The 20420-nt window shown below is 33.6% G+C and overlaps 1 protein-coding gene across 2 annotated transcripts; it reads right to left on the bottom strand.

The window, feature by feature from the left end:
* Window positions 1–7463: 7463 nt before the first annotated feature.
* LOC130630465 (RNA-binding protein RO60-like) lies at window positions 7464–18553 on the bottom strand. 2 transcript variants are annotated; one of them, XM_057443972.1, is made up of 7 exons: window positions 18448–18553; window positions 15728–15814; window positions 12203–13521; window positions 11916–12092; window positions 11726–11842; window positions 10876–11133; window positions 7464–9610 (listed from the first exon to the last, which is right to left on the bottom strand). In XM_057443972.1, exons 2-7 carry the CDS (start codon window positions 15777–15779, stop codon window positions 9245–9247), a joined length of 2289 nt encoding a protein of 762 aa, XP_057299955.1. In that variant the 5' UTR covers window positions 15780–15814; window positions 18448–18553; the 3' UTR covers window positions 7464–9244. The 2 variants fall into 2 exon arrangements, with proteins under 2 accessions (XP_057299955.1, XP_057299954.1); XM_057443971.1 differs by lacking the exon at window positions 18448–18553 and having other exon boundaries at window positions 15728–15932.
* Window positions 18554–20420: the final 1867 nt, after the last annotated feature.

Below are 20420 nucleotides of genomic sequence, written 5' to 3'. Positions count from 1 at the left end.
ATTTACACCTTCCTAGAAATATAGAATCATTCTTGTAAGCACCCTCGTCCCCAGGGTTTTTTGCCTCTTTGACATGAGAAAAAACCCAGGGGACAAGTGTGCCTTGTAAGAAATTCTAATAAATTGCCTTTGCCCAAGACTTAATGTCACGCCATTTTATTACACGTTTTATTATAAGAACGTCCAAATTGTCAGCTGAGGCTGGATGTGCTGAACATGCCCTGGGGTTCTTGCCTTCTGAGTATGTCCTTAATAAGTTTTTAATTTTTGAAAAAATCTCGCCTTGACATTCGTATAAAATAGATTCTTATACAAAGAGGTACGAATGCGCGTTTTAAGAGCTTCTTTTACATTACAGAGAAAATTGACGTAAGAGTTGGGACGAATGAGATTGTTTCAAGACATAGCCGCAAGATTTTTCCACCTAATCTCAATTGCTATATTATATCAGCAATTTCATGGTCCAGAACCATGAATAACAAAGCCTTCTATCCATCAATCAAAAGTTAAACATTATTTAATTCAATAATAAATTATCAATACTACCAGCAGGATACTTAAAATGTAGTCTTGGTAGCAGATGTAGTTATTCAAGTTTTTCGTATCAACCATAGCATAAACTCGTCGTCATCGACAGACGAATAGAAAGTGATTAAGACAAAACAGTGGTGGGTACTCCATCGTCACCCTCCACCTTTATTGCACAGTGTAAGCGTTCTAAGGAATTTTGTTTATAAAAATCCAGAAATTTTTTGTAATTCTTTCAGAATTTATCAATTTTTTTTTTTAAATTTCAGTAGTTTGTCAAAGACGATCAGGCAGCTAAGGTCCGCCCAATTTCGCTCGATTCTGACATTTTCTTGGACCTAATTTTTGGACGAATTCCGTATGTTTTCTTACAAAAAAAGAAAAATCGAACTAAATAACATAAAATTATAGTTGAGCGACATATATTTATATAGTCCATATAATTTATATATTTTGTATCTTAAGACCTCGTCTATTCATTTTCTATAGTACTAAAAATCTTCATTTAACAGACAATAGGGCAAACTAGTGCTCTAATATGAGAAATTGATACGACAGGGCCATTTATTTTACACACAAGATGACATTTTTGGTACTTTCGCGAGAGCATACACATAAAGAAACGAAAAATATCCGTAATACATAAAAGTTCTCCATTACATAACAAGAGCTCTGCTCCCTCCTCCCCCCTCTTGCGCCCCCTCCCCTCTCCTCAACAAAAACGATCATACCCCACCCTCAAGCGTTACGTACATATTAAATTGCCCCTAAAATTAATTTCTAAGGAATTTTTCATTTGAAGTTATTTAAGACGTTTAATGTTTCGGACGCTAATGTCTTTGTACATTTCTTTTACCCGAGATTTTTTCCGATTAATGTAGTTTGTGAACAAAACAAAAAAGGCACACTCGATTCCAGGGCTTTTTTCGTCTAGTCTCGCTGTTATAAAAAAGAGATTTGTGAAATATCCACTTGTGACCTCAATGAGTACTATAAATATAACTGATACTATAACAATAAAACTCAAATTCAACCTAGTTTCTACGTCTTTTTGTTTCACAACAGTACTCGGCGGTCATTTAGATATTTAAGAAAGAACGTTTAGACCCTGGGTATGAGGTTGTCAAACAACCTGATATGTCACGGAGACTTAAAGGCAACCTTTGAAGACAAGGGTGAACTTGTCAGGGCTTTGTCGTTCTCAGCTTAGTGAGAAAAAAAAGCATGTTCTGACAATCTCGTCCTTGGGGATCTTTTGTCAAAAAAAGAAAAAGAACCCTGGGGACGCGGTTGTACGTCCTGGATGTTATATGAGTAAATACTTTACAGTTTGAAAAGGTTCAATTTATTCTCATTGATTTAGACTTCGGCTACTTTGGCACTTGCCTGAGTAGAATTTGCCAATGCTAAAATCTTGTGTATCTTAAACTAGTAATTGGTCTAAAAGCAATATATAATTTTATTATAAGCGTTTAATTAGGTTCCTTTTCGCCCAGGACTCGAGTTAATAATTTGCCTCCACTCAGGATTGTTCGCTGAGGCTTCTCTCTCCTTCGATCTGCTTTGTCAAAGTATTATGGTTTTCACGGTAGTGCTGCATTTCGCTGATTTTATTGTTCTCGATTCCTTTGTTTTCTGCCGTAAAATCAGTCGACTTCGGCTGATTCCTGTGTTTCCCGTTTAAACCGAAGTTGTGATAAAGTTTTTTTTATGAGCCGGTCCCCCGGCTAGTCGTCTCTTTAATAAAAATACCATCTGTCTGTTTGTGCGAGGGAAAACAGTTGTGTTACGGAAACACGAAACGCGATAAAAAAAGCACAGGCGAACCCGTAAATTATCTACAGGTTAACGACTAGTTAACCTGTAGATAAATTGATGTGATTTTTAAAATCCTAACCTGAAACTTGATAAAATCTGACATCTTTAGGTTCATTAGCTAGCAAACAACCTGTTAAAAACAGTTTTTTAATTTTGTACTAATTGACCTCTGCTAAAAACAGATGCTTATTAGTACAAATCAAAAATTACGAAGACTTTGACCGTAACATTAATACAACCAAAACAGTATTTTCAAATGCTGGATTAAGTTGAAAATTTACACACATTCAATAATGCTGAATATGATCTTAAAATGAAAACATTAAAATTCTAAAATTTTAAAAACATGCAATTCGGGAAACGTGAGGAATCGCTTTCTACTGACTTGCAGCAACTAAGTGGAAGTATCTGAGTTTGAATATATGATAGCGTAATGAAGATTGGAAAAAGGTTGCTAAGGAAAACATTACTAAAGAAAATTTATTCTCTGTGTCGCTTATAATTGCAGAAGAAAAATAGTCGTGGTTTTGACTTGACGAAAATCATAGCTACGCTTTGAGGTACTGTTTATTTTTAATTCCAATAATCTCAGAGTAGAAAATAAAGATTGCAGTGTATTGCTGTGCTTTCAAGTGTGAAGATAAAAATGTTTAGTTTCATATTCAACAAATTTTAACAAATTCAAAAGAGCTTTAAGTTGTCCAGGATTTCTTTTTTATTGAAGTTAACAAGACACTTTATAACAACGCAATCAATGGAATAGCTAGCCAGCTGCTTATTTTCTGTAGCTGGCAAGTGTATAATGTATAACAATTTATTGACTTTCATCTTGACTTTGTATGTTTACTTTTGTCGATCCAACTCTTTTGGCAACAGACACCTTTTAAACGATTTTTTTAGCATGCTATAAGACCTTAAATAAAACACTAGTTTTGGGAGGAAGACTTTCACAAGACTTTATGATGCTTTGGTTTAAAATCTCCAGCGTCGTGTCGAAATAATCCCTGGTAATGGTGCTAATTAGATACAATTCGGATAACAAAGAGTCATGGTTTTATTTAATGGGCAAAATGAAAAAGGCTTTTCATAATTGCTAAAAAAGTTGTTATACTGACAGGTCTGGGGAATGGTTGTGGCACTTACCAATATGGCAAAAACGACTTGAGCATATAACACTATTGCAACCCTAGCCAGACGGACATAAAAATGTATATAATATAGCTTACGATATTCTACGTCAAAAGGTATTCAAGCATGTGTAGCCATTATCGCATAACAGCTACGCAGTATTTTCAAGTTTGATTCAACACTTTAAAAGTTTGAGCCAAAAGTCGTATCTTAACAAGATACGAAATCATTTTAATGAAAAATAAAAAATGTTTCGCTTTTATTAGACTAATAAGGATAAATATTTTTTGGAATAATTGTATATACGCTAAATCAGTGTTTATTTTTTCCTTTTTGTATATTGGCTATTACTGCTTAAAAATTCAAATAGTTGGCCTGTACCAGCACAAAATCTTGATATTCTATTTTTTAAACTATAGTATATATTTGTTGTTGCGTTTCTTGTTGTTGTTGTTTGTTGTTATGATCCAATAACATAAATAAATCCTATTTACATATATACCTATTTTTGTGTTGTGGTTTTCTGCTTATTCTGGTCCCAATATTTTTCATCATCTGATAAAGCCTTTACTTGTTTTTAGAGTGTTTCTCTTATAGGCCTTCTGTTTCATTCTATAAAATGTTTTGCATCAATTAAACATGGGAAGTGTCTGTTAGTTATACAGTTTTGTATCACTGAGCATAAGAAACTGTACATTTGTTACTACTGAATTTAGTTTCTAAGAAATTTTAGCCTAAAATTAACTAAAATATACCTTGGAATAGACCAAGGCCATTATTTTCACTATTACTTGCAAAAACCAGACTGTAAATGTGCTGAAATAAGTGATCGCACTGTCGTTAAGCTTCGGGGACACGGAAACAAATTTTCATGCGATTGAAACAAAAATACGATTTGTTGCAAACACATAAAAATGTTTCCGTGTGTTCCCTCGTTAAATTACTAGAATTTGCAGCATTTTTTCCTTAAAGTTGTTGTTGCTAAAACAAAAAAATAATTAAAATCAATTTGAATTTTTTTTGTTTCAGCAACAAAATTTTCATGTTTCAAAAGTAGAAACCTGTCGTGTCCCCGCACCTGGAGTAATTTTTTGCAACGTTTTTGTTTTTTACCAATCAAATTCGTTCATACAAATAAAAATAAATAAAAAAAACATTTTATAACATACAAGCAAGATGGCGGACGTTACAACCAAGGCAAAAGCTTTCCGATAAAGAAAAATCAAACCTTATCAATTTTTTTAAAAAACACGAAGCACTCTGGTCTTCAGACGTTCACTTTTGGAATAAAGAGAAGGAATCTGTAGTTAAAAAAGATTTGATCCAACTCTTTTGATGGAAAATAAACAGAAACTTTCCTTGACAAAAACTTCCATGCTCTTCGTACCGCTTGTAATCAAGAGTCAAAAAGATATGAAGAGAAAGAACCAAAGACGAAATGGAAGTTTTTTGAGCAACTCTCCTTTTTAACAAAAGAATTTGAATAAGTAGAGAAAAAAGTTATTTTTAATTCAGAAGAGAAGGAAATGTTGATTAACTTTTTCAATTCAAATCTACCCCTTTGGAATCACCCCCTTTTTGAATATAGAGATCGTAATTTGCTAGATTGACTGCTTGAAAAATTGGTTAAAGAATTGGTTAAAGCCTATAAAAGGGAAAAGGCAAGAGAAGATGGTTCAAAGGTTTCAGGTTCGGGTTCCTGTGAAGTATACGTTTCTAGTTGGGAATTTTTTAGTCAAATGGAGTTCCTTGACAGTATAGATGATGTGGATACGTGTTATATATCTCTTGATAGTACAGCATGTGCACAACCACCGAAAAACATCAGGAAGCAATCAAGTTATGCCGAAAGCTGGGCTAAAGCGGAGTTGTGGAAATTATTGACTGCTTTTTTGAAGTCACAACAAAAGGTGACAATAGAAAATACAGAAAATGATGAACTAACAGAACAAGCTATTTTATTTGGAGAAGTTGTTGCTGATTCACTCTTGCGGTACGACCCTAAAGAATAGTCTTATTTGAAAAAGAAAGTTATGGACTTGTTCTACGACTTCGAACAAAAAAAAATGGTTAGCCATCCAAGTTACCATAGCACGTCCTTTTGCATCAATTGCACCTGCTTCAATTGCAAGGGAATCACTTCCAACCGGGTCCATTTTTTAACATGGTTAACACCCATGCTTCAGCAAATTAAAATGCACAGTTTGATCCATTTCACCTGTTCTAACGATTCCTACACATTTAAATTAGACACGTATTTTGTTCTCTACGTTACATTTTTGTATTTTTATTTACTTAAAAACGTTTTTGTTATGTTATCATGTACAGCCATAAAGAGAAATCAATAGACTTATACACTAAAATATACTATTGTTCCTATTTTCCTTAGACATCAAGTCTAGCACAGCGCCACTGCCACGGCACACATCCTTCATTGTAAAAATAATCTAAATAAAAAAAAGTACCATGATTCGGTGGATGGATCTTTTCTCCAAGATCCCTCAGTTAACTTGCCAGTCATCACATCTTCATTATCAACTAAATCCCTGGGAACATAGATTTTTCCGTATTTAGAATCCTTTCGCAACCGATTATGAAGTGATTGCAGCGGCCGTGATAACTTTTTCTGGTTCCAGTGAAAATGGACGCTAAAACACTGTCCAACGATTGGCTAAAATACCAAATTCATTTTCAGAAATGCGTCGCATTCTCGAAAGTCTGTAATTGAATACACGCTTTTCGAACGTCAAACCTTTGTGAAGGTATGGTTTCATCATAAAAGTGGAAAAAGAGGAAATGCATTATCACATATGGTATTCTTTTAGATTGACCAGGGAGTGGTGCAGGCTCAGGCAAATTAAGTGCGCCAGACTCCAAGGCAAATTTTAAGGGGCTTTGGGACCAGTTACCGCCATCCGAATTTCTACCATTCATTCCAACATCTGCGAAAAGAAACTCATATTCAGGTCCAATCATGCTCATTAAAATTATGCTTACTTTAAAATTATCGCTTACTTTATAGTTTCTATAGAGTGCTTTGGTTGTTGTAAAACAATATGCTTTCCGTCCACTCCACTCAGTCCATTTGGAAAATTCCACAAAACTTTTTCCGATATCTTCATCCACTCTTCCGTTGTTTTTGGCGTTGTAATGTTTTCTGAAAACATCGATAAAACCAGCGCACACTTCTTGAATTATATAAAATATTGCTTTCTTACTAACCCTGAATTGGTATTCCAAGGATCTGAATGATTCGCCGCTTGCAAGATATCTTAAGGCGATGCAACACATGTCCTCAGGCTTTATACATTCTCTCATGTTGGTATCTTGTTTTTGCAAGATGGGGTAAGGTGAACCACCTCATTGAAATGTTTAACGTCCATTCTTACATAACCTTTAAAACCTTCCGAGCCCTCTTCCTAAATCATGGTAATTCCCATCAATTTGTCGGCGAAGCAACCATGGTCTTGTCCAAATAGAGCGCATTTGCGTTTTCGTTTATTTCTCTTCATCAAGAAGAAGTGCTATTGATGCTAATACCACATTATTTTTTACAACCGCCATCTTTCTTCGTAGCTACATGCAAATTTGTTTATAAACTAGCTCCCATACGACACGGGGGAAAAATCATGTGCTTGAAAGCAAAGATTGCAATTGCATGAATAATGTTTCCGTGTCGCCGAAGCTTCAGGGGGTAACACCAATACTGGCTTTCTTTCATTAACCTCTGCGAAAAATACGCGTATGTTTCGTTTGTCTCAAAATTCGCCTAAGGTGAAAAAAAACCTGGATCCGCCCTGGGACGAGGTTGGGTAGCATTTAAGTTCACATTAATAATACTGGTGAGAATTGAAACAATTTCAGGAATGTAGGAAATTTAATGAAGGGAAAGAATATGAGCTTTATGGAATTCATACAGTTGAAAAGTCCAGAAGAGTAGACAACCTCGTGCCCTATTGCAGACATAGAAAATTTGAGAAAAAATATCATTGTAAGAGATTTTATGATATCTTTTAGCAATTTAAACTATTACATATAATGTTTTTTTACTAAATACAGAAATACAGAAATACACTTCACCAGCGCTTCTTATAAAGACCTTTTAACAGTATTTCATATATGTTTACATCATATACGTTAATATCATATATGTTGACTTCATATATGTCCTCTTTATATATGTTGTCTTATATATGTAGACTATATATGTGAAGCCAACATATACGTTGGCTTCATATCCGTTAATTTCATATTGACTTCATATATGTCTTCTTTATATACGTTGGCTCATATATGTAGACTATATATGTGAAGCCAACATATACGTTGGCGTCATATGATGGTTTCATATATATATGTTCACAAAACACTACAAAAGGAAAGACGTCTTTATGGGTTTATAACACTAGTTGCAACTTTTATTTAATGTACGACATCTTTTGTTATCAGTTCGCATTTCTTTAAATCAGCTTTAAATGTCTTCTGAGTTAAAAGTGCTAGTTGTGCGAAAGTTAAATAATTAGTATACAAATCTAAAAAAATGGGACAATAAAAAATCATTTCTTTTTCTTGCGTTGATTCTTTGATAATACTTAATTATTTTGTCAGTACGGGAAGAATCTAAATGGGGGCACGGAACCCTGAAATTTATTTAATAATTATATAACAATGTTAACCTCAATCAGGTTATGCAGAAAGCCCCATTGACATGTAGGGTTAACAGTGTTATTCGCTTCGGTAAGCTCCGGGTTTGTACGGAGATTTTAAGGTATGACTTTTATCGTTGCCTTTTCAATACAGCTTTTAAACATGAAAATAAAAAACCTGCACACCCTGATTTAGGCGTTATACCCCGATCGACACTCTTCTTATGTTTTGACCAAAAAAAAATTGTTTTAAAAGTACACAAGTCGCAATTTTGCGTAAAACAGGTTAGGTCTCCTAATTTTTTGAAAGCCTTTAATTTTTAAACATTTTCTCTACGAAGAGTCAGCCAAAATGTTAAGAAGTTGATGGCTCTTATAAAAAAATTATACTTGTAACCAATATACCTTGAAAAATAAAATATTTAAATGAAACATATTTTTAAAAAAATTGACGGGTACATTACGTCACAGAAAACACTTGACAACGACGTCATAACACCCGTCGTTTTCTGCCGTCAATAGTGAAACAACTAAATTATTCAAACCACTAGAATAAGAAGGTGGTTGATGAACATTTAGTAGCACAACCATCCTTAAAAGCTAAAACTTAGTATAATCACTACAGTACTAACTTCAAACTGGTATAAAACAAATTTAAAATTACTAATACGTACCCTTAACGAAATTAAATTTTGCAAATTGAAGCTTGAAAATTTTTAGAAAGATTAATTTTTACGAAGTGTTGGTAAAAAAAGTTTAAAAGAAAATGCAAAAAAAGAAAGCAACTTGCATTAATTTGTATATAGTTGTAGAATTGATATTGTAGAATTTATATTGAAAAAGTATATGAGAAAACGACTCAATTAACTTTTTTCTTATCTTCGCGTATTTAACAAATTTAGTTTAGTTTCCGTATGACATTTATTTTCGTAAATAGTCCCTATTGTCACTTTTTACAAAGACTTAATTTCGCAAAAATGAGATTTGCGAAATTCGCAAAAAACAATTCCACAAATAATTAATCTCGTTCAGGATAGAAAAACATTATTATACATAATTTAATAAAACTCAAGAAAAACTTCATTTTATACACCTTACATCATTGTCCTTGTAGCACATAGCATTTAGCCAACTGTTGTCTCCATCTTTGCTTTCACTGCTTTGCAGTCAGTACACACATCGCATTGTCCACTTAGAGTATCCTTCGCGAATTCGGAAATAATATCCGGAACACTGGTATCAAAACCGCAGATATCCATCATATTGGGATCGTTCGGATCAGCAATTGTAAAGTCGTTGGTTTGCATAGCACACACAATCAGCTTGGCATTCTTTCCTTTAGCTGCATTGTACTTTCGCAGCGCAATGGGCGGGTGAATGCGACCGGACCACGTGTCTGAATCAGTGTACACAATAAAAACGTCAATATCCAGGTTTTCTTGGAGCGCATACTGCATTGGCAAGGAGCAATCGGTAGAACCGAAATTCATCTGTAGTATAAAAAAAAACATGAACAGAGTTCTTGTGGAACACTTAGTTCCGTATACACGCACATAAAACAGATGTATCTGCGCAATGCTATAGTTCGAAGGGGATTTCTAACAAGAAAAAAAGACACACCCTATACTTGATAACATTACAAGTTCTTTTTTATTCAGGTGTGATAACAAAGTTGACAACAATTTTAGAAGGGATTATGCAGAAAGAGAATAGACAGAGTAGAAGTTTAAGATTAACGGGCTGGTTACATGGAGAAAATCAGGGTTAAAACCTCAACCTTAACCAGTCTAGAAAATGCTATGTTATTACATGGAGATTTCAGCACAATTTCAGCCTGGGCTGAAGTTTTTTTAACTCAGCCAAGCTGGAATATTTATATTATAATACCCGTATGCGTCTGTCTGTCTGTCACGCAAAATGGTAACAACAGTAGCGACACACAAGGTGGGGTTAATAAAGGACGGGCGAACCCGTGGATTTATCCACAGGTTAACGACTAGCATGTTCTAATTATAGAATATAAGTAAGTTTTAACTATCAGAAACTATCACAGAAAAGATGGTAGCGCAGTATACTGCACAGGATTTTGTAAACAGACACAGCTTATCTTAACAAACAAATAAAAGCTTGCATTGTATTTTAACAAATTTAATAGCTATATACATCTAACAAAACTGAAAAAGATGTCTATTTTTTTTCTTGGATTTGTTAAGTCGATATTTACATCTTCGCATGCTCACAGCACGCACATGGTTTCTTAACCTAGATTATTTTTTTTTTTGCAATTACATGACCATTCACCCTGGGGAAAAAACCCTAGCCCAGTTTATCCCAAGTTAAAATTTCGCACTGGGCGAAATCTCAACCCGGTTTGAAAATATCTTCATGTAATCACAATTCTTAATGTGAGTAAATTTTAAGTTGTAGGCAAGATGAAATTTTCGCCACCAAGTTGAAATTTTAGCCTTGGCTGAAATTTTTCATTTAATCACATGTAATCACACCGCCCCCTCACTCCTCTGCCCCCTCCCTCAGCCTACGAAACAACAAAAAAGTACGCTAAAAAATCGGTTTTCATTCTTGCACAGATCACAGATCGTATTAATAAAAATGACATCTAAATAATAAAAATAATATGTTAAGAAGTGATCAAAATAGGTCATATTAAAGGAAATAGCTAGCTTGTTGTTTCTAAAAGAGATTGAAATTTCGCAACATCCAAAGTAAATTTAAAAAAGAAATGGGGAATACACACCCGACTGGTAGCTCTCAGTGCTTCATTCAGAGTCATATCTCTCTTAACTTTTTCTTTCAGTGACACAAATTGGCCCCCAAAAGCCATAATCTCACACTCTTCTTCAATATTCCAGGTGACCATTGCCATTGCCATGGAAGCCATGGCGGGAGTCATGTTCTCGCATCCATAACAACCCTGCCATGTCATTGATCCACTTACATCTAAGCACAACATAAATTTCTTGCCTGTCTTGAAATTTTTGCTCAGGTCTGTACTCTAAAAAAATAACATATATATTTATACCCTTAATCTTTTACTTAATGGTCCCTTCTAATAAATGTGCTACTAAAAGTCAAAAATGATTTTTAAATGCTATTATTTAATGTTTTCTAATAATAAATAGCCTTCGTCACCCCCTCAATCTTATGACAAACGTTCTACCAGCCTTTCTTGTTTCATTTTTTAGTTTAAAAAAACATAATAATACTTTAAAATAAAATTTCTCCCTTTTTATTTTTAATGCCTTTCTTTATAACGCCCCTTTATAATATCAAAAACGCTATAGAATCTTACCATGAAAGCAAAACAAATTATTTTACTGGAAATGCCAGAACACGATGATCACTCAGACTTTGGTTTTCATTTTACTGACATACTTTTCTGACAATATTCAAGGTGTGAAATTCTTGCAAATAAAACACTTACTATTGAAGATATTAATTCGGTTTGTCTGTTCAGTATTCATATCACTGTGGAAAGTTTATCATTTCATGAACATGATAGTTCAGTAGGCGAAGGATCTCCCGAAACGTCGCCAACTAAACTATCATGTTCAAGGAATGATAAATTTCCAAAGTAAAACACTTACTCTGAAGGTCAAATAGAATGCCGCATCAAGTGCAGTACAAATTTCTTCATTTACAGGCCATGTTAAGTCACCTTTATCACCACGACCAGTTTGATACACGCGTAGAGCAAGTAAGATCTATGAAAATAAAGGAATAATGTGAGCTTCAGAGATTTTATGCAGTGAAAAGTAGTGTTTAAGTAAAGCTTACCTTGATGGGATGAATTTTAGCCTTTTTCAATCGGTTTACATCAGAAAGTGCAGCCTTGATAATGCTGACATTAGCATTCTCTTCGCCGGACTCTTGGAATAATCCAAGTGATGACATTTTACCCAAGTTGCGAATCATGGCTGTCATTGGCATATCCAACAACATTGCTTCCCAAACCTAAAAGTATTAGTTAATCCACTTTCTAAATTGTTTTTCCAAAACGTTTACAAAAATATTTATCTCGTCACTAAATTCACATCACAGCATAAATTAAAAATTTAACAAACCTTTTTCGATTTGAGGAAATTGGTGGGGATATGTTCCCGCACAAGTTGGAAGGGAACTCGTCTTCCATTTGAGTTTGGTGCTGGTTCAAGACTGCGGGGATATGGGAGTATTGTAAAATCATCATGTTCATTGCGTCTACCATACTTTTTAAGATACTCCAGAAGCTGCTCCTCGTCACCTTCTTTTTCATAAGATAACAGGCTGACTTTATGAAGAACATCAATGTGAGCAATTACTTCAGAGACAATATTACTAATCCCTGGTGTGCTCGCATACTTGTCTGCTACAAGTTTGTATTTTTGGTAGCCACGTGCGCAGTACGTAAGGACAAGATCTTTTGCAACCTTTTCTTCACCTTCCATTTTGGGGTGAGCATAACCCAGAACCTGCTTGTGAGACCAGTTGTGGCGGGACTTATATTTGGTCACCAAATAAAGCAATCGGTTTGCATCTTTTTTCTCATCAGTATAAAAAGATGCAATACCTTTCCGTCTCATGCGACCCCATCCAGATGATTTTTTCGGAGTAACATTCACCTTCTTAAATTTTTGTTCAGTTTTTTTCATTCTCCTTTGCTTTTTTGCAGGGCTAGGTTCGATACTGGTGTCAACATTCTCAGAAGGTCCCTTAGACTCAATTTTCATTGACTTGAGCAACACCTCTTTCTTCTTTTGAGGTTGGGGTTGGGGTGGGTTGGATGCTCGCCTTGCATTGATAGCAGTTTGACATAAATCAAGGAAAAAAAACAGTTTGGTGGGAATGTTGCAAATAGTGGAAATCTTCTTGTAAGTCGCTTGTTGAATTTCTGTATCTGCAGACATCGCACATGTCATCAGAGAAGTCAGTATGGGTTTTTCATTGGCAATTCTTCCTGCTGTGCTGTATTCTTCTAACAAATCCAACACAGCTTGACCATGTCCTTGCTTGATGAGTCTTTTAACACACTGCACACTGTCGAAGAGAATATCTTTTGAAGTTGTATAGTATGTGCCGCTTTCCGAACCAATCACCAAGAAACGTTTAAGCTTCATGAAATCGCACACTTGAAATGAATAACCTCCTGCAGAATTCATAACTTGTCGCTCATTGTAAGGCATACTTTGAGGTATTGGTGTGGTGCTGAAAGGTTTTAACTTATACACCGTTGATGTCATTGGTGGCTCTTGATCGCCACTATCCGTAACAGGATCGTTTACTTTTGCCTGAGATGACAATGTTTTAGTGATTTTTTCTAACTGTGCAGCAAGTTCAGTAGCATCATAAGAGTCAACATTCTTGGACAGCTGAGCAAGTTTTTGTTGCACATCAATCATAGTTTCTAAGAAAATGGAAATTAAAAACAATTACGTTAAGACAGAAACAGACATATTTTTTTTAACAAAAATGATTAAAGAAACCTGACCTAACCTAAACTATCATAAGGAACCTAACAGGGCTTGAAATCAGTCTCCAATATAGATTCTTATCTACAAGCCCAACAAAGGAAAAAGAATTGGATTTTCATGGTTAGAGGGTATTGTCTGCCATGTTTTTATTAGTATGTAATATGTTGTGTTTAACATTTTAAAAAACCAGTGTAGATTTAAATGCAGCATTTGTACATAAATTAACGTATAGTACAATGTGGTATTCAAAAATATATTTTATGATTACAAACATTAAATGCCACAGACTTTCTGAATTTAAAGAATCAATTTTTATTTGAGGAGTCAAACTCAGCACCCTAGAAAGCATCATTTTTTATGGGGAGGGATCTTAGTGTTTCCACTATGGTTAGGACCAAGGGTTTTAAAAATTTGCAGTTTGATGACAAAAAATACATAAATTATGTATTAAAATTTTATTGTTGTTTTGATTGTAATAATAAAGTTATTGGGGAGGGCTTAATAAGTGTAACAAAAAAGATTTACTGAAACAAGCTAAAAATTGTGAACTAGTGTATTCGTATTTGTATATAATAATTACTAGTGTCACCTTGTGTTAATTAAAGAAGGGGACAGAGAAATATTAATACAGGGTTACCTTGCCTTCTGACAACCCAAAAAAATCCTAAATATAAAATCCTCTTCAATAATCCTGAAACATTTTTTTGTTTTTGTTGAAAAAAATTTCTAAAAATCTGCTAAATTTTTGAGTAACATCTATTTTTAAAAGTAATTTTTTATGAATTTTATTTTCTGGAATATAAAGTCCGAAATATTTATCTGCTTCAAATATAAAAACTTGATGAATTCAATTTGATTCTTGTGACACTTAAAAAGTTACACTTGACTAATTTAAATTCTCCTAATATTATCTCCTAAATTTGTGTAACCCTGGTAATTAAAAGAATTTCCTAAAAGAACAGGGAACACCCCCGTAAATGATCCTATCATATAAAATGAGTTGCAAAATAAGTTGGAACCTTGTTATAGCAAGTCGGCCCTAATATAAAAACAAATTCAAAGGAATTTGTTTTTATATTAAAAGTCTATGTTTTGATGACTGCCTCTTTTGACCTCCTTAGGATATGGTGGTTGCACTATATTAATAAGAAGAGTTATTTAGTGGTTTTCTTATCATCTTTTTCCTGGACTCCAATACCATTGTAATTGCAACCAATTGTTAATATTAGATAATATTTTACTGTGTTTAGTGGCCATGGAATGTTTTTTGTATATATGTATATTAAAAGTGTTTTAATTTTCATTAAACTACATTAAACTTTGTGCATATTTATGATATTTGGATGCCTAATGTCCTCCACTTCTACAAATTTAATGAACTCCCCACTAAAATAATTATACAAACAAGTTAGATTTGATCATTGTTTGAAAAAGTTTACCAATTCATATACGTTTAAATGCTTCATAACTATTTGTTTTTCATGATTGCCAGTTCTTTATGAATATGTCCTTTTATATAAAGATTCGCTTTTCCAAATATAAATATAACTTTAAACTAGCAACTGTCACAAACTTGTATAATATAGGACATGTTACATCTTCTTTTATAAGAATTAAGAATACTTCAGATGAAATTAGACAGAAAGTCAAGAGTATCCTATAGGAATATTCTCATCTTGAAATTTTGTATACATTCTATAAAATGGAATATAACCAAAATACAACATAAACTAGTATCCTATTTATTTATTCTCTGAAAGAGATGCCATTAGCAATGCGTTGCATATTAAAAACTCAACTGAAAAAGACCACTTTTGACAATAGTTTGATCTTTGTATTATTCAAGTGTAAAGCTTTTAGGTTTCATGATTTTTAGTAGGGGCTTCAGGTTGAGAAGATATGACCTTTATGGGTTGGAGGTGTGTTTCATGTCTATGTAATTTTAAAATAGACAAAAAAATAGCAGTCACTGATAAAAAGCTAAATTTCACTCAGGCCATTAGCAGGTCTATCACCAAGACTGCTATAATTTTTAAAACGTGTATAACTCTAGGCTCAAGTTATACTTTGAAAACAGATACAAAAAACAGTAAAAGAAGTTGTAAGTCAGCGCCTATTTATTAAATATTTCTACATTACCATCTGAATCCTTCTTTCCCATTCCAAACCAACTCTTTAATGTGTCTGCCATTTGAGAGAATTGTAATTTTTACAATATATAATTACCTAAAATGGAATAACAATGTAACGAAGCTTAGCATATTACACAACACCTAAATCATATTCATGCTTGACAATTCCAGGGTTCCTCAATGCTAAGGTAGGGTGGGCTGTTTATTATATACGAGACTTATGCGTTGCCAGACCTTAAGTAACTTGGTCAAAAAAATTGCTTGTTAGCATTTTTGCCAATGAATTGCTAAAGTGGGTAAAAATTAGCTTACAAAAATAATATATAATACTAGTTCATAAAGCCTGTGGAAAAATCTACGCAGGATAACAATGACAAATCACCGACTTTTGATAACGACGTCAATGACCCGTCCATATACAAAAACAACTTTAGAAACTTTGATGAATAAAATACATAGGATCATGTGCTTTTGACGTTAGGGAAATAAAGGTTCAAAGATTTTGCTGAGATGTAAGCATAATCCCCTAAAAGTACAAAAAAATTTCTTTGATTGTTGAGCAAGAGAAAGTATAGGATCATGTACTTTTGACAAACATTTACAGAAATATTGTGGTTTAAAGGTTTTTTAATGACGTCATAAACCTGTTCATTCCGAAACGGATTTGGGTATCCATGTTTGGGAAACTTACACAATTTGCTTCAAGGTGGTCCCTAGTTACCCATGCGGTGAAATTGACTGGCGTTACCACCTTGTTTCCAAGTTATTTAGTTTCCAAGTTTTAAGTGCACTGTAAAGGGCTTCATTAATTTAAATTAGGATATTGACGTTAAAGTAGTGATAATGTCTTGCCAGTGACGTCAAAAAATTTAACATTAGAGACTTAGTTTTTCGGCTACATCAAGGAAATATAAACACATCCACTTTGACTGTTACAGACAGACAGGCGGACACAGTCTCTGTTGATGATTTCATCAAAAAACATTTTAACCACAATATTTCTGTAAGCATTTGTCAAAAATACATGATCCTATACATTGGTTGCTGACGTCATCAAAAATCAAATGACGCTTCTTTTTCATGCCTCAGTGGATCAGGGTTAATTGAGTAGTAAATTTAAATTAGCACCCTGGCCAATTATATAGATAAATATAAAAAATGTTTCTTAAAAATTGCACTTAAAGGGAACCCAGGCTATAAAATGATGTTGGACTTATATTTCAGAGCTTAAATAGTTGGTTAACAAGTCTTTTTAAAGTTTTTAAAAAGTTCATTTCGTTCTAAGATATTTACATTTGAGGCCTGGGAGGAGCAAACAAGTGCCATTTTGGCAAAAAAGTTTATGTTAATCAATTCACTTTTATGAAAGCATTAATAAAGTTTGAATGCACATGCCTTAATAGTTCTAAAATTATATACTGATGACAGAAAATGTCAAAGTTTGCTGTTACTTAAATATAACATCATAATTTATGCAGAAAAATTAAATTTAAAATTCTTTAAAGGTAAATATCTTGGGAACGACTTGTTGACCAACATTTTAAGCTTGTAATACAATTCCCTTTAACTTAAGAAAATGGGCACATTTTCCACAAAAAAAAAATTAGGAAAAGTCACAAAATATTAAGAACTATATACCTATATACTATAAGCCCAGAAACAGAAGGGGGGGTGCCGGTCAGGAATATGGTTAATATTTGTATTTCTGGAAAGGCTCTGCATTTATATAAAAGATAGAGATTTATATATAGAAAAAAAGGAAAATTAATTATCTTATATATATAAAACTTTTAAATTTGTATGAGAGTCAGGCACCACCAAATTTGGCCCTAATTTCGCAAACTATAAATTTCTAATGGGTGGTCAATAAAGAGGATGAGTGATTATTGGGAATTGGATAGTATATTTTATAAAGCAGCTTCCAAAAAACAAAAATTAGGGATGAAAATATAAAAGCTATAGAAATGATGACTCTAGCAACTGCTAATGTCCAAGTAAAAATATAAAATGTGTTTCAAGAAAGAGAAGAAGGAAGACACAATACAAAAGACACTGAAATCAATTTTAATAATTTTTCTCTTCTTAAGGCAAAAACAAGTCATAACAATTTTAGTGAAAGATTTTTTGTTTCACTATAGCTACCTTTCCTTGATCATCATTTTTAATGCTAAAATCCTAACATTATATACATCACATCAAAACTTGTTTATAATGTTTTTCTAGTAACACAAGGCAATGAAAAGATTAAGTGCTGATTCTAGAAGAAACATGACTGATGCATTGTGACGTGTGGCAACTAATAAATTCAACTATAATACAAGCGAAATAAGCGTCACCAATAGTAGTTAAATATGTAAAGGTGATGACAGAGAGGTAGCTAACCAAGCTACTACTAGCTATACTCTCCAGCATATACTTACTAGCAAAAGAATGAAAGAACCTTCACAAAGCGTTGGGAAAGATATTTAGCTGAGATTATCACTATTAGGGAAATTCCATTTCTTAAAAAAGAAAATTTAATGAATCATCCAGTATTGCACCATTATGAGACTGCCATAACTATTTTTAATTACATGGCACAACTGGAAAGAGAACGATTGGACAAAGCAAGTTGGCCAAACAAAAAATACAAAGATAAGTTCGTGCATTGAATTCGTCGAGATTAAGTAAATTTAACCATACTGCAATGTACACTTAAAAAAATGTGAAAACGTTATATTTTCAAACCTTTTTTCGCTAGATATGGCTCGTCCTGACCAAGACTCAGTCTTAACATCCCTTCACTTTTCCCCTCATGTTGTTATTTCTTTCCCTGTTAGCAGGGGAAATTCCCTACCAATTCAGGAATATCGGGTTTTCGGGTAAGCTGTTCCGTGGCAGTAACCCTTTTAAAAATGGGAATTTTTTCTACATAATTAGTTACGAAAGGATATTTTCAGACTATATATCCATATTTTTTCTGTTATATCACACTTGTCACGATTTTATAGATAAAATACTATTATCTTTCACCAAAAATATTTAGCCTCAACAATCCCTCCTTAAAATAAATCATGAATAATTAATTGTTCTGCTGAATATAGTGTAAGTCTAAAGCGCTTGCGAATTTGTACAGAAAGAAATGACGTAATTATTAAAGAGAAACGTTAAAAACAACAAAGATGGCGCATTATGCAGAAATATAAGACGATCTTTATTATGCTACACTGCACGTGCTTTAACTTTTGATAGCATTTTCGTTTTACTTTAAAATTTTCAGACATGCTTGGTGAACCATGTAGCCATGATAAGGTGTGCGGAAATCTTTTTATTCGGAATATTTTTCTTTTAACTGCGTTCAATGCTGCAGGGGATGCTAACAAAGAATCTTTTAAAAAAATAAAAGGCTATTGTTAAAAAAATATGAATAAACAAAAAAACTCAGCACACCGTTTCAACAGGGTTAACCCAAGAGGTTTATTTAAAAACAGAAGGTGATGAAAATAACGAGATTGTAAACAGTTGGAGCTCATAAATGACAATTTTTTTCTTGTTCATGATACATTTTTAAATAGAAATTTCTGCTGACTCAGCAATTTTGTTGTTAAGCTAAAATCATTTTATTATGTACTAAGGCCTATATTTTTAGGAAATAGTAAAAAAATGGTATAAATAAAACACTGAGTAAATAATTGAGCAATTTGGACAGCTAAAAAGGGCCAGGGACAGTGAAATTAATTGATTTTCTATAATATATGTGATATTCGGTCTCACTCGCAACCTCCAACCCAGGGCCTGGGTTCGAAGTTGGTCTCACACGCTAATGTCCCCACAAGTCAAATATTTGGACTAACGCACTAATGTCCTCAAAGTTGCAAATATTAATCCACGGACAAAAAATTGTCCACAAAATGCAGATTTGTCCCATTCTACGTCGTAAACGTAAGGAATTTTTATTTACAAAGTTAAAATTAAAGAATGTCTTTAATACGTGCTTCTAGTAGGCCTAAGATGCAAAATCTTATAATCCATTGAATTCCTTAAATAAGGCCCTGCATCCAACATTGTCCCCAGGGTTCTGATGGTAAGGTTTGTATTCTTTATCTGACACTGATTGTTGTTGTTGTTCCAGTTACCCTGCACGGCAGAATCCTAGTGACTTTGGTTACACAGAAAATAATGCCAAATACAGAGTGCACCTCGTGTATGTTGCGTTTGAAAAGTAACATAACGTAAAAACAAAGCGGAGTTTCAACCCTGGGGAAGCCGCGTCTTACGCGGTCTTAAAGAGAATTTTGGATTGTAACTGCATTTTAACCTGCTGAAATACGCAAGAGCTTCACCCTCAGTTTAAAGGCTTTCCATATAATTTCTTTCCGGTGATGAATTTATCTAAGGGGAGGGTGAAATGTCCTAAATCCACCTACTAATTTTCAAAAAAAAATTTACATGCCACACGAGTTTCGGTTGAGATACTAGCCTAACAACAGAGCAAAAAAAAACGCGCGATTTGGTATTTAGGAAGTAGATAGACAACATGCTAAGAAATAAGGGAAAACTAAAAGCGAAAAACTTTGTCAAAATTTTTGTATTTTTTGTAAACAAAGCGTCTAAAAAAAACCTGTGTAATTAACGACAATTCATTTTCCGCTGCCACTACACCATCTCCAAGGCGGATATGGTGTAGTGGTAGCGCATTCGGCTTGTAATCTTAAGGCTTC

Source organism: Hydractinia symbiolongicarpus, chromosome 2 (assembly GCF_029227915.1).
Source record: "Hydractinia symbiolongicarpus strain clone_291-10 chromosome 2, HSymV2.1, whole genome shotgun sequence".
Taxonomy (NCBI): Eukaryota; Metazoa; Cnidaria; class Hydrozoa; order Anthoathecata; family Hydractiniidae; genus Hydractinia; species Hydractinia symbiolongicarpus.
This window is presented reverse-complemented; position numbering and strand designations above follow the sequence as displayed.